Genomic DNA, 12,158 nt, shown 5'->3' with positions numbered 1-12,158 from the left:
CATCCCAAAGCCGGCTGGGAAAGCTGGAAAGCCGAGCTCCTACAGCCCTCCAGCGGCAGCTGGCCAGGTGACAGCCCCCAACCACCCAAACCCCTCCTGCCAGCTTTTGGGATGCAGGAAACCCCCAAAATGGGCGAACAATTCAATGGCATTGCACAGGGTTTTTATTCCTCCTAGGGAGATTTGGGAAAAGCCGAGGATGGGACTCCCAGGATGCAGCAGCACTTTTGCAGGGGGTCACGTCAGGGGGTCATCGATGCGCCACAGGTTGGTGGGCTGGTTGTTGGTGCTGAAGCCACTGGGACTTGGGATCTGGATGCCCTCCACGGATCTCGGGGCCCAGGTGATTGGAGGCTGTGCCCACCAGCCTGGAAAATCCAGGAGGGATTGGTGAAGGGGGTGTCCACTCCTCTGGGGGCTGTGATCTCCCCCCCGACTCACCTGGTGCTACAGGGGCCAGCGGCGAGAGATTGGTCAGGTACTGGTTGTGGACAGTGCTGTATGCCAACGGCTCCTGAGGGATGCAGTGGGTTGGAAGCGTGGTTCCTTGGGAAAAGGGATGTGGACAGGGGACATGGCTGCACCCACCTTCCAGGTAGTGACTCCCTTGGGTCCCACTTGCAGCTCCGGCGGGGCGAAGGGGGCGGGATGGCCCATGGCAGGTTGGAGCTGTGTGGGAACACAGGGATGATCCTGCTCATTCCCGTGCCCAGGCAGCTGCCTCAGAGCCCACTGGGAGCAGTGGGAGCACCAGGACAGGATGTCCCCTGCCCTTGCCACCCTCTCCCTTTGCTTACAATGCTGCATTTGGCAGGAACGGAATCCATCCGACCATCACCAACATCAAGCTGTGGGAGAGGAAAAGTGTCCCCTGGGGTGCTGAGGGGTGGGGGGACAGGGGACATGATGGGCACGGGGCTCACGGGCTGCTCTGGCACGGTGAGGCCGCTCCTCTGGGTGGTCCCGGTGCAGCCCGACAGCTCCGTCACCCTCGGTGGGACATCTGTGGGGAGCAGATGGAGCAGGGATGTCCCCTGTGTCCCCAGGCCTGGCATTACCTGGATACACCTGTCCCACTGTGTTTGGGGGGGAGCAGGGAGTCTCCAACACTCCCCAAACCTCCTGAGGTCTGACCTGACTCCAGGAACACTGACACCCCAAAATCCCTCGAGCTGGCTGTGGCTCTGGCACCATCAATAATCCCAAAACATTCCTGATGTTGGAGCTGGACCCGGAACCCTCAGGGCCCCAAATCCTCCTGTGGTTGGAGGTTTCCTAGGAATCCTAACACCCCAAAATCTTCATAAAGACAGAGCTTTCTCTGGGATCACCAAGACCCCAGAATCTCCTGGGAATGGAGCTTTCACCAGGATCTCAACACCCCAAAACCCTCCTACTAAGGCTGGAGCTTTCCCTGGGATTCCCAAGACCCCAGAATCATACCTGGCTTGGCAGGACTGGCGCAGTGACTCTGGATGCCATATTCCCCGGATCTTTTTGGGGCTCTCACCTCCCCGAAACGGAGGCGGGAAAAGGAGAAGTCAGTGGGACACCGACACCCCGGCTCATGCACATGCTCGGACAACATCCTTTGGTATTCCGGGCGCCCGAAGACCTTGAAGTCCTCGGAGGTGGTGGACACGTCTGTGTCCTGGCTGCGGTGGGAATGGCTGTGATGGAGTGATCCCAAAACAAGCCCCCCAGACTCCTGCAGCAGGGACCTACCGCTCCACGTGCGGGGAGATCAGGGGTCCCAGTGCTGAGTAGTTGTTGGTGACGTATCCCGAGCCGGTGTGGATGCCGAGGAGGGGGTGCATGCTCCTGTCACCGAGGGGCTCAATCCCCAAAACACGCCCCTTCTCCAACTTTTGGGGCGACCCCGTGGGCCTCTTCCCGAAGGCCACCTCATAGGAGGTGATGTAGAAGCCCATGAGCTCGGAGGGGGGGCCCCTCACCATGGGGAACCCCGTCCCCAACCCCGCGGCGGGCGAGTCCTGCGGCAGGGACGGCATCCTGGCTCTGGGAATGGACCCCTGGAGCTGGGAATGGCCCTACGCCATGGCTGGAGGTGTCTGGAGGTGCGGGGCCCTCCCAGCAGACCCGGAAGCTGTGGAATGTGCCCGTGGAATGCACTCTATCTCCCGGTAACCGTCGCGGGGACCTCCCGGGAGGTTGTCACTGGAGGGCAGGAGGTCGGACAACCTCCTGGGTGTCCTGGAGGGCACCAGGAATGCCCCACTCCAGCTCCACTACGGCCTCCACACGGGGTTGGGCTCACCCCCAGGGGGTCCTGGGAAAAGGGGCAGGTGGGAACTGGGAGTATCAATGAGGTGGCATGTGCCAGATCGACCTGGGAACGTCCCCGAGGGCCTGACCCCAATGTCACAAAGCAGGAGAGGGGCAGGGCCAGCAGCCAGGCAAAGCCGGTAGCCAGGGCTTTATTCAGCATTCCACAAGTGTCCAAAGGCTGCTGGGAGAGGAGGAAAATCTCAGGGAAGGTGGAAACGCCATTCCAGAGCCCCATGTCCCTGCGCTACTCCAGGGAACGGGGACAGAGGCATCCCCTCCCTCAGCGTGGTGGCTCAAACAGGTATTCCAGGTCTGGCTGCCGGAGCCTCTGCTCCCTGTTCCTGTTTTTGGCAAATTCCCTCAGCATGGCCATCACATCGGTGTCGAACTCCGTTGGCGTGGGCTTCGCTTCTGGAGGGAAAAGAGGGAAGAATCAGCCGTGTGCTGTCCCACGGCGCCATGCCGGTGTCCCGGGGCGTGGCCACACGTACCAGTGGCCCAATAATAAATGTCCCAGTCGTTACTGGGCTCGTTGATGAGGCGGTCGTAGCGGTTCAGCTGCTCCTCGCTCATGCGCGCCAGGTTTTCCTTGGCAAAGAGGCTGGAGAGGGGTGGATCAGGGTGAGCAGGAGATGAAGGAAGAGCTGGGATATAAGAACCAGCTCAATGTGAACCTGGAAAACACAGACCCCCAGCCCGCTCTCCCTCACCTCAGCGGGTGGGAAAACACCGTCAGAGGAGCTGTGGAATCTCCACCCCTGGAATCCCCTTATCCAGCCTGCTCTGGTGGAAGGTGTCCCTGCCCACGGCAGGGGGTGAAACTGGATGATCCTTAAGTCCCTTCCATCCCGAACCATTCCAGGATTCCATGGGCTTGTTCACATGAGATATTGGGAAGAGATTCTTTCCTTGAGAGGGTGGCGAGGCCCTGGAATGGACTTCCCAGAGAATCTGTGGCTACCTGGAAGTGTGTTGCCTACCCTGCAAGTGTCCAAGCCACGTTGGACAGGGCTTGAAGAAACCAGGAATAGTGTAAGGTGTCCTTGAGGTCCTTTCCCACTCAAATCATTCCAGAATTCCACAATTCTATGTGTCTAATCTCTCCTTCAATCCCAAAATCCAACTGACATTGCATTCACATGTCCCACAATTTACATACATCCTTCCCAAAGGACTTTGGCTCACTGAGCTCTCCCAGCTCTACTCCATCATTGCATCCTGGATCAGCAAGACCTTGGAGCAATTTATCCCAAGGATTTTTGCAGTACCTCCATGAACTCTGCCCTGTTAATGAAAGGACCTGGAATACTCAGAGCCAAGCCCACCTGAGCAAGATGCAGTTTTCCAGCATGCCCCTTTTCCTGCTCTCATACAGCAGCCGGGCTCTCTTGGTGTCCAGTGGCTCGTCCAGACGCTCCTGCCAGGGGGGCAGCGGGATCTCCAGCACATCCTTCCCGGAATCCGTGGGGGAATCCCCCCGGTAGCCGCGCTGCGGGATCAGCGGCCACAGGAGATGCCGGCGCAGGGAGCAGAGCTGGAGGGAAAGCACAGGGATATCAGGACTGGGTGTGCCTGCACACAGGGACCTCTCCAAATCCTACTGGACACGATTCCCAATCCCACACCCCCAAACCCCGCTGCCCAGACCCCATAAATCCCCCAGACCTCCCTTTTCCCCCCCAAATCCCCTTTTGTCTCCTCAGACTCTTCTCCTTTTTTTCTCCCCTCTTCCCACAATACGCTAATTTTCCTCCCGTCCCACCCTTCTCCCAAACTCATCCCTTTCCCCTACTTTTCCTTTCCCCTCTCTCTCCTTTTCCCCCCTTTCCCTCCCTTTTCCCCTTTCCCCTTTCTTTCCCCCCTTTCCCAACGTTTTTCCCCTCTCTTTCCCCTTCTACCCCCTATTTACCCTTTTCCTCCCATTTTAACCTGCTTTTTCCGCTCTCCCTCCGCTCTCTCCCTTTGTACCCCTCTCCCTTCCCTCAGCCCTCCCAGCTTCCCCCCCTTCCCCCCCACCCTGGCCGCCGCCATCTTGCCGCGCGCCGCCGTGGCCACGCCCCCTCGCGGCTCTATGGGGCGGGGCGTGCCGGAAGTGGGCGTGGCCCCGCCCGGAAGTGGGCGCGGCGGCGCTGGCGGTGAGCGCGGGCGGCGCGCGCGGGGCTGGGATCGGGGGAGGGGGGGGCCCCGGGCGGGGGGCGCGACCTATCGCGACATATCGCGACCCGCCGCCCCCTCCCCTCACATCCCCCTGCCCACAAACCCCCCGGCCCGGGCCCCGCCGCTCCGCAGGGCCGCATATGGCGGGGACGGGGCGGCGCGAAAAGGGGGGGGGGGGGCAGTGGGGGATCGTGGGGAGCACAGGGAATTTGGGGGGAATCGGGGATTTGGGGGGGAGACACGATATGCAGGGACAGAAGGATCTGAGGGAACACGGGGTTTGGAGGGAAATGGGATTTGGGGGGACACAGGGATTTAGGGGGAAGAGGGGATTTGAGAGGCAGGGCGGATTTAGGGGGTAGAAGGGATTTGGAGGGAAGACAGGATTTAGGGGGACACAGGGACTGGGGTGGGGAAATGGGATTTGGGGCACACGGGGATTTGGGGGGACGCCCCCAGCAGGTCCCCAAGGCCTCACTGACCCGCTGCCCCCCCCCCCCCCCCACCAGAGCACCCTCCGTGTCCTGGCTCCGCCCGGTCCCAGCCCGGGCTCCCGCTTTTCCCGCCTCTGGAAATATGTCCGAGGGAGTGGATCTGATTGACATCTACGCCGACGAGGAGTTCACCCAGGTGAGGGCTGGGATAGGGGGGAGATCCCCCCTTTCTTTTGGGAAGAGATCCCAGTGTCCTGCAGCTCATCCCAGTGGAAGATGCAACTGGTGTGGCTGGGAAAAGGGAAGGATCATTCCCGATCATTCCCAAGTCTCTGTGGTTGCCACCTCCAGCTGTGATTAAAGGGTTTCCCTGTGGCTTGTGACACGTGGCTGGTCACGGAATGTTTAGGATTTAAGAGCTTAGCTGTGTCCTGGTTGGAAAAATGAGAAATCCCAGCTGGAAGAGGCACTTCTAGGGAATTTCGCTGTGAGGGAATACCAGGAGCCAAATCCATGGGATCACCTAGGCTGGGAATCTGTGCAGGAGCTCGCTGTTCCTGTGCTGCTTGTCCCATCCCAGGAATATCTGGGATTCAGAGGAAATGATGAAGGAAAGGGGTGTTGGAGAAGCAGATTTTAGGGAGTTCATGGTTATGGGAAAGCAAGTGCAAAGGCAGATGTTGGAAAATTCAAAACTGCCATGGAAAGCTTGTGGAAGCAAGAGGAGAAGTCATGGAAACTGGAAGCAAAGCACCCAGAAGAAGGAATCACCATGGAGAAAGGAATTCCTGTGAACTCCTGGAGTGATCAAGAGAAGCTTCTTCTGGTTATTGGGTGAGAATATCCCATGGAATCTCCTGTGAAGACCAAGTGGACAGAGGATCCTCAAAGCTGGAATGATGATCCAGGCCAATGACTCTGGCATGTTTCTCCCTTTGGGATGTGTGGCAGGAGAACACCTGGAATTAATCCATGCCAGGATCAAAGCAGCAGGGAAGTACTGTGGTGTCCCTGGGGCACTCCAGAGATGCCAGTGTAATTCCAAATCCCACATTCCCACGTGGTGATTCCCACTAACAGTGCCCAGCTTCATCCCTGTGCACCTCAACTCAGTGTGCATGGATGGGGATCAGGAGAATCCCTAAAATCTCCCAAGCTGCATCCCATAAAAGTAGCAGAACTGAGGGATTCCAAGGGATTCTTTCTCTAGCCCCTCCTTCATATTTTTGGTCTTGACTTTCTGAAACTTCCAGGTGGGAATCTTCCAGCCTTGGGCTGTGTCCAAAGGCTCCTGGTGGAGGTGGGAGCGTGGGAGTTGGATTAACCAAACACTTGAGCTTTTCTGGGAAACAAACACAAAACTACAGCTCCCTTTTCAAGTCATTCTTTTATCAGCTCCAGGGAAAGAACTGGATGCAAAAGTTCAGGGAGAGGAAAAATGGTTGGATGTTTGGATTCCCGGGCTTCCACTATCCTTGGAAAGCTGCCTGCTGAGCATCCTTCTCTGTCCAGCTCCCAAGAGGATGTTTGCAATTCCCTGACCCTCAGACTGTCTCCAGCAAAAAATATTGTCTAAACTGCCTGGAATTGAAAATCTGGGAGCAGAACCTCTGGTTTTTATGGCACACCAGCTCCTGTGGGATGGATCCTCATGGAGTGATTTTGTGGGATGAAACATTTGGCACAATCTGAACAAGGAACTGGGATCCATAGTAAACACAGCACTTGCTGGACAATCCAAACAGTGGGAATTGGGAGGCAGATCTAGGACATGCTGGAATTCCCAGCTCTGAAACTTCCTGAGTTCCTCTGCCAAAGGGACAGATCCAATTTGTGGGAGCTCCTACCCTAAAAAGGGCTTTTTTCCCAAAAATAAGGAAGTTTGGGGGGCTGGGCATAGTTTGAGGGGGTTATGCAATTCCCAAGTTGGATTTTTGGGAAGAATGTGTTGCCAAGGAGTGATAGGCTCAGCCCTGGAGGACATTTGGTTTTCCACCACTGAATTCTTGCCCTCCAAATTGGGAATTTCTTCCTGGTGGCAGCAATAGGGTCTTGTCCTGTTGTGTGGGATCCAAGCGGGCTGGTCTTTGGAATGTGCTGGAGCTCAGTGGGGGTTTAGATGAGATACTGGGAAGAATTTCTTCCCTGTGACGATGGTGAGACACTGGAATAGATTTCCCAGGGAAACTGTGGCTGCTCCATCCCTGGAAGTGATCCAGGCCAGGTTGGACAGGGCTTGGAGCAACCTGGGAAAGTGGAAGGTGTCCCATGGCAGGGGGTGGGATGGGATGATCCTTAAGGTTCTTATTCCAAACCCAATAATTCTAACCCCAAATTCTGTTTTCATGATTCCATGAAAACAGACATGAAAACAGAAGCATCATCCTGTTTTTTGGGATTGTCCAGGCAAGGGATGGCTGTAATTCCCAAGCGTGCACAGACCCAAACCAAGTGATTTGGGCCTTAAACCTTTGGACTCAGCTTGGAAATTCCACTTGGGAATTGGAACAGCAGGTTTGGAAAGAGCAAAGAAGGCTTCCCAAGCCCTTCCCAAGCCAGGATCTCATGACGTTTTCCCAGCAGGACCCGGAGTTCAGTAATGCTGACCAGATGGATCTCTACGACGACGTGTTAGCAGCCAGCTCTCAGCCCCAGGAAAAGCGTTCCAGCAGCTCGGAAGCACCTCCGGAGATCCGTCAGGAGCCGTCTCCCAAGCCCAACAGCAAACCCCCAGCCATCCTGTACACCTACAGCGGGCTCCGGAACAAGAGGGCTGCAGTCTACATCGGGAGCTTCTCCTGGGTGAGTTCATCGTCCTGAGAAATTCGGGATTCCTGGTGAACCTCTGAGGGGCTGCTGGGCTCTCTAGGGGAGTGGCAGGGATTTTGAAGGGCCTGCTCCTCCTCAGTTTCAGCTGGTCTCCCGAGCTGGGCTTGGCTTTGTGATCCTCAGGGAAAAGGAATTTGTATCCCTGAGGAGCTTCTGGGCTGGGGTATGTGCTGCTGTCCCTTTGAAGCTGTGACTTTGGGCTGCTGCTCCTGAGTCACCTTCTTCTGTTCAGGGATGCAGGAATGTTTTTGGGAAGGCTCTGTCTTGTCCAGAGAACTTGTTGCTGTTATCCATTCCCAAAGCTTGTTCCGGATGATTTTAAGGTCCCTGAGGAAGTCTGGGGGTGACATTCATCAGTTGGGTGGCGGATACTGGGGACAGACATGGATACCAGCCTGTTCCCTATGCCCTCAGTGGACTACTGACCAGCAGCTGATCCAGACCATCCGCTCCGTTGGAGTCTACGACGTGGTGGAGCTGAAATTCGCGGAGAACCGAGCCAATGGCCAATCCAAGGGGTAAGAGCCAGTGGAATTTCAGGTGGGAATGGCAGGAGCCAGGTCCTCATTGCCACATCCGTTGTTTTGTGGAGGGTGAGAGAGCAGCTGGTGCTTCTCTGGCCTGGCACAGGGAATTCATGGAGCATCCCAAAAAGCATGGAAAAGTGAGGAGGGGGTGTGGAACAGCAGGATGGGATCAGAAGGAGGGTCTGGGGGGTATCTCTGCAGCAGGTTCAAGGCTCAACCTCCCTCTCTCCCACGCAGGTACGCGGAGGTGGTGGTCGCCTCCGAGAACTCAGTCCATAAACTCCTGGAGCTACTTCCCGGAAAGATCCTGAACGGAGACAAGGTGGAGGTGAGGCTGGCGACCCGGCAGAACCTGTCGCAGTTCGAGGCTCAGGCTCGCAAACGTGAGTGCGGCGCCGGTGAGGTGGGTGGGGGGTTCCATCTCACACACATCCCAAATTCCCACCCGGATCAGCTGCCAGGCCCAGCCCAGCGAGCCCTCGGGATGGGGGGAGACCCTGCCAGGAGCGTCTGGGGGTTGTTTTTCCTATTCCTGAGCCGGATTAGCTCCTGACCCGAGTCTTTATGATCCCCTTTTAGGTGCTCCCACACTGCGAAGATCCCTCGTAGCCTCCTCCTCCTCCTCTCCAAACTGAATGGGCTTAAGCTCTTCAGGCTCTCAGCATAGCTAAGACCCTCCATATCTATTAGTAGCTCCTCTCTGGATCTGCTCCAGAATTTTTCCATCCCTGCGGAGGTAAGGTGCCCAACACTGGAGGAATATTCCAGCTGGGGCCTGGCCGTGGGCGTCCCTCAATGGCAATAGGTGGTCCTGGCCTCACTCCGCAGCGATGCGACGGGATCCGCAGGGATTGTCCTGGCAGGAGCGTGTCCGAGGAGGTCTTGGCCAGCTCTGGTCGTTGTAGATCCCTTGGCATGTTTTGTGCAAGGAAAACTCCCCCTTCCCAGCAGAGTTGCTTCGCTCCTTTCCTTTGGCTCAGGTGCCCGAGGGGATCGGCTGCTTGGTGCTTAGGCTGTGTCCCAACTTGCCCTGCAGTTTTGGTGGAGCAGGGAGTGTTCTCTGGGCCGAGTTCCGGCTGCCCCCAGGGGAGAATGGAGCTCCTGTGCACCCTTTGGCACTGCTGGGAGCCGTGGCTCCTGTCACACCCCTTCTTGTCTCATCCTCAAAGCCTCTTTGGATAGAACAAGGCTTCTTCACCCTCTTGGAATGCTGAGTTTTCCTTCCTCTAGCAGCAGCTCCGTTGCTGTCAGCACTTGGGTTCTGTCCCCTCGTGCTCCTCCATGCTTGGACCTCTCCAAATCCATGTGTGGATCTCAGGCTCTCCGGGTCTTTGGATGTCTTTGGGGATTTCTCACCATTCCTTGTTGCTTTTGGCTCCTGTCCCTGTGACCTGCCTGTCCCCAGGGCACTGTGTGGGGTCTTGCTGGAAAGCTGGGCTCCTCTTGGAAAAACACATGGAAGTGGAGGCTATGCGTGGCCGGCTGGATCTCTCTCTGGGCACCTCCAGCCCTCCAGGGGTGGGAGGAAGAGGAGGAGCAGGAGGTCTCGGAGACCCGGACACCCTCCAGCTGCACCTCACAGGCCTTTCCCCGTGCCACTTCCAGGTGTGCCGCCGCGGGCCCACTCCCGGGATTCCGTGGATGCGGTGGATGGCCGGGCGACGCCGACAGAGAACGCGCTGCCCCCTGCCCGCATGGAGAAGCCTCCCTCGGTCCTGCCCTTCTTCAGCCGCCCCCCCGCGCTGCCCCTCATGGGGCTACCCCCCCCTCCCATGCCCCCTCCGCCTCCCCTGTCCTCTGCTTTCGGAGTCCCTCCTCCTCCTCCTGGAATTCCCTACCAGCACCTGCTGCCGCCGCCGCCCCGGCTGCCCCCACCCCTGGCCGTGCCCCCGCCAGGGGCTGTGCCCCCTGCCCTGCACCTCAATCCCGCCTTCTTCCCACCACCCACCGCCGCCCTGGGACCCCCTCCGGACACCTACGGCAAGGCCATGGCTCCCTACAACCACAGCAGGTGAGCTGGGCGGGAATGGGGTTGGGATGCTCGGGGAGGATCCCGCTGAACCCCTGTTCCCGCTGTGCCGACAGCCGGGAGCTGGGCCCGCCGATCCCGGCCGTGAGCGAAGGCGAGTTTGAGGAGATCATGAACCGCAACCGCGCCATCTCCAGCAGCGCCATTTCCAAGGCGGTGTCCGGCGCCAGCGCAGGTACTTCCCGTGTCCCTCCTGTCCCCCATCCTGGGATGGATTCCCACTCCTGACCCCCTGCTCCGCTCCCCCAGGGGATTACAGCAATGCCATCGAGACTCTGCTCACAGCCATCGCTGTCATCAAGCAGTCACGCGTGGCCAGCGACGAGCGGTGCCGCGTCCTCCTCTCTTCCCTCAAGGATTGCCTGCATGGAATTGAGGCCAAATCCTACAGCAGCAGCTCCAGCAGCAGCTCCAGGTATCCCCCTGGATCCAGAGGACGGGATCCTCCCTGCAGGTGAGTGACTAAAAAAATCACTCCTTGGGTTTTGTCTCCTCTTTTCCCGAAGGAAAAGACACCGATCTCGGGAGCGCTCTCCCAGCCGGTCCCGCGAGAGCAGCCGGCGGCACCGGGATCTGCTCCACGGCGACGATCGGCACGAGGATTATTTCCAGGAGCGGAGCCGGGAGCATGAGCGGCATCGGGACAGGGACAGAGACAGGGACCGGCACCACTGAGACAGGTGGGAAGCTCAGGAATCCCCTTGAAGTGTGAAGGATGAGGGAAAGGCACTCCCACCATTCGTCTCATCTCTCCCAGCAGGAATTTGCAGGAAGTGGTTTTTAATGGACTCATATCTCCTCACCTCGACCAGGATGCCGTGCCCGAGGCTGCTCCGCCCCATCCCGGTCCCTTCCTCGCCACCGCAGCCCCCTCTAGGCGGGACCCCCGCCCACACCTCGTGGCCTTGGGAATCCCCCCCACCACTGCTGCTGCTTCCTGGGGCCATCCCACTCTGCTCCGTGGATACTCGGACCCAAAGAGAAATGGTGCTTTTATTCCATGGAGGGAGGTTTGTGAGCCCTTCCCAGTCCGGGGGGGAACGGAGGAGACGGAGCCCTCCCTGTGCAGCTTGGGGGCTTAGAGATGCACAGCTCCCGATCCTGGGATCAGGAGCCATGTGCCATCCTCTGGATTGGCTGGGGACACTCCCATCCCCATCACCCTGGTGGGACACTGTGCCACGCTCCTTCTTTGCCCCTTCACCCTCCAGGAGCTGGGAAAAAGGGGCTGGAGGTGGGTTGGGGGTCATCCTGTCTATCCCGACATTCCCCACAGCAGCATTCCCACCCAAATGGCAGCTCCGGCCTCTCCCGCAGAGCCTTCCTTGTTTTAGAGGAAGCGGAAGAGGCAGGGCAGGCTGTGACCCCCTCGTGTCCCCTCAGAATCACAAGAAGGAAAGGGAGGGAGAGCCCAGGAGGGTCGGGATGAGCCAGGACACACTGGGTGATTTTCAGGGCTGGAATCACACTCGGATGAGAAAACCCAGGCCCTGGAAGTCTTTTTAAGTTGAAATAACCCAAATCCAGGAGAAACCACCCCGATTTTCCCAAGCCCCACGAGGTGGGAGCACTCGGCGGGAGAGCTCCGGGTTTTTTTTTACTTACCGCCACAGATTTTTAGTTTCTTTCCAAATAGTGGAGAGGGGGGAAAAGATTCCCCCCCAAATTGCAGAGCAAATCCCTGGAAGCCCCGGCGAGGCGCCGCCCCTCCTGCTCGCAGTGATTAGATTTGTCTTTGGATAGGTTGGAATTGTGTAATAAACTCAGATGACGTTGTCAGTCTTTTATACAGTGCTCCTGTTGCCTTCCTACGGTGGGATTTGGGATAATGAGAGAATGGGAGGGATTTGGGGAGGTCTGTGCACCCGTTGTCCCTCACCCTCTTCCTCCTCC

The 12,158-nt window shown here is 58.0% G+C and overlaps 3 protein-coding genes across 9 annotated transcripts; 1 reads left to right on the top strand and 2 right to left on the bottom strand.

Annotated features, from left to right (window-relative positions):
* Positions 1 to 146: 146 nt before the first annotated feature.
* On the bottom strand, positions 147 to 2,277 carry LOC116183767 (uncharacterized). Of its 4 annotated transcripts, XM_085579948.1 has the most exons (7): positions 1,726 to 2,277; positions 1,444 to 1,655; positions 924 to 1,003; positions 798 to 848; positions 589 to 669; positions 442 to 514; positions 147 to 368 (listed from the first exon to the last, which is right to left on the bottom strand). In XM_085579948.1, exons 1-7 carry the CDS (start codon positions 2,010 to 2,012, stop codon positions 238 to 240), a joined length of 915 nt encoding a protein of 304 aa, XP_085436074.1. In that variant the 5' UTR covers positions 2,013 to 2,277; the 3' UTR covers positions 147 to 237. The 4 variants fall into 4 exon arrangements, with proteins under 4 accessions (XP_085436074.1, XP_077640452.2, XP_077640453.2 ...); XM_077784326.2 differs by having other exon boundaries at positions 798 to 1,003; XM_077784327.2 differs by having other exon boundaries at positions 147 to 514.
* Positions 2,278 to 2,422: 145 nt separating this feature from the next.
* Positions 2,423 to 4,344, bottom strand: SDHAF2 (succinate dehydrogenase complex assembly factor 2). 2 transcript variants are annotated; one of them, XM_085579954.1, is made up of 4 exons: positions 4,219 to 4,344; positions 3,615 to 3,823; positions 2,781 to 2,890; positions 2,423 to 2,700 (listed from the first exon to the last, which is right to left on the bottom strand). In XM_085579954.1, the coding sequence occupies exons 1-4, from the start codon at positions 4,318 to 4,320 to the stop codon at positions 2,570 to 2,572; spliced, it is 552 nt and encodes a 183-aa protein (XP_085436080.1). In that variant the 5' UTR covers positions 4,321 to 4,344; the 3' UTR covers positions 2,423 to 2,569. The 2 variants fall into 2 exon arrangements, with proteins under 2 accessions (XP_085436080.1, XP_021411636.3); XM_021555961.3 differs by having other exon boundaries at positions 4,306 to 4,344.
* A 43-nt stretch (positions 4,345 to 4,387) lies between these two features.
* Positions 4,388 to 12,052, top strand: CPSF7 (cleavage and polyadenylation specific factor 7). 3 transcript variants are annotated; one of them, XM_031505104.3, is made up of 10 exons: positions 4,388 to 4,424; positions 4,956 to 5,076; positions 7,464 to 7,682; positions 8,124 to 8,227; positions 8,474 to 8,619; positions 9,842 to 10,247; positions 10,322 to 10,440; positions 10,515 to 10,680; positions 10,772 to 10,945; positions 11,078 to 12,052. In XM_031505104.3, exons 2-9 carry the CDS (start codon positions 5,023 to 5,025, stop codon positions 10,938 to 10,940), a joined length of 1,383 nt encoding a protein of 460 aa, XP_031360964.1. In that variant the 5' UTR covers positions 4,388 to 4,424; positions 4,956 to 5,022; the 3' UTR covers positions 10,941 to 10,945; positions 11,078 to 12,052. The 3 variants fall into 3 exon arrangements, with proteins under 3 accessions (XP_031360964.1, XP_021411632.1, XP_085436068.1); XM_021555957.3 differs by having other exon boundaries at positions 11,026 to 12,052; XM_085579942.1 differs by having other exon boundaries at positions 4,388 to 5,076; positions 11,026 to 12,052.
* Positions 12,053 to 12,158: the final 106 nt, after the last annotated feature.

Source organism: Lonchura striata, chromosome 5 (genome assembly GCF_050655825.1).
Source record: "Lonchura striata isolate lonStrDom1 chromosome 5, ASM5065582v1, whole genome shotgun sequence".
Lineage (NCBI taxonomy): Eukaryota > Metazoa > Chordata > Aves > Passeriformes > Estrildidae > Lonchura > Lonchura striata.
The sequence above is the reverse complement of the archived record's forward strand: the minus strand, read 5'-3'. Positions and strand labels throughout refer to the sequence as shown.

Coding starts and splice junctions, on each gene's coding strand:
- SDHAF2 (XM_085579954.1), bottom strand. CDS start 4,320: ATGGCGGCGGCCAGGGTGGGGGGGAAGGGGGGGAAGCTGGGAGGGCTG. Junction 2,891..3,614: donor GAAAACTGCATCTTGCTCAG/GTGGGCTTGGCT, acceptor ACCCCTCTCCAG/CCTCTTTGCCAAGGAAAACC. Junction 2,701..2,780: donor CATTTATTATTGGGCCACTG/GTACGTGTGGCC, acceptor TTTTCCCTCCAG/AAGCGAAGCCCACGCCAACG.
- CPSF7 (XM_085579942.1), top strand. CDS start 4,864: ATGGGATTTGGGGCACACGGGGATTTGGGGGGACGCCCCCAGCAGGTC. Junction 7,683..8,123: donor ACATCGGGAGCTTCTCCTGG/GTGAGTTCATCG, acceptor CTATGCCCTCAG/TGGACTACTGACCAGCAGCT. Junction 8,620..9,841: donor CGAGGCTCAGGCTCGCAAAC/GTGAGTGCGGCG, acceptor TGCCACTTCCAG/GTGTGCCGCCGCGGGCCCAC.
- LOC116183767 (XM_077784325.2), bottom strand. CDS start 2,012: ATGCCGTCCCTGCCGCAGGACTCGCCCGCCGCGGGGTTGGGGACGGGG. Junction 1,656..1,725: donor ATCTCCCCGCACGTGGAGCG/GTAGGTCCCTGC, acceptor TTCCCACCGCAG/CCAGGACACAGACGTGTCCA. Junction 670..797: donor TTCCTGCCAAATGCAGCATT/GTAAGCAAAGGG, acceptor GTTCCCACACAG/CTCCAACCTGCCATGGGCCA.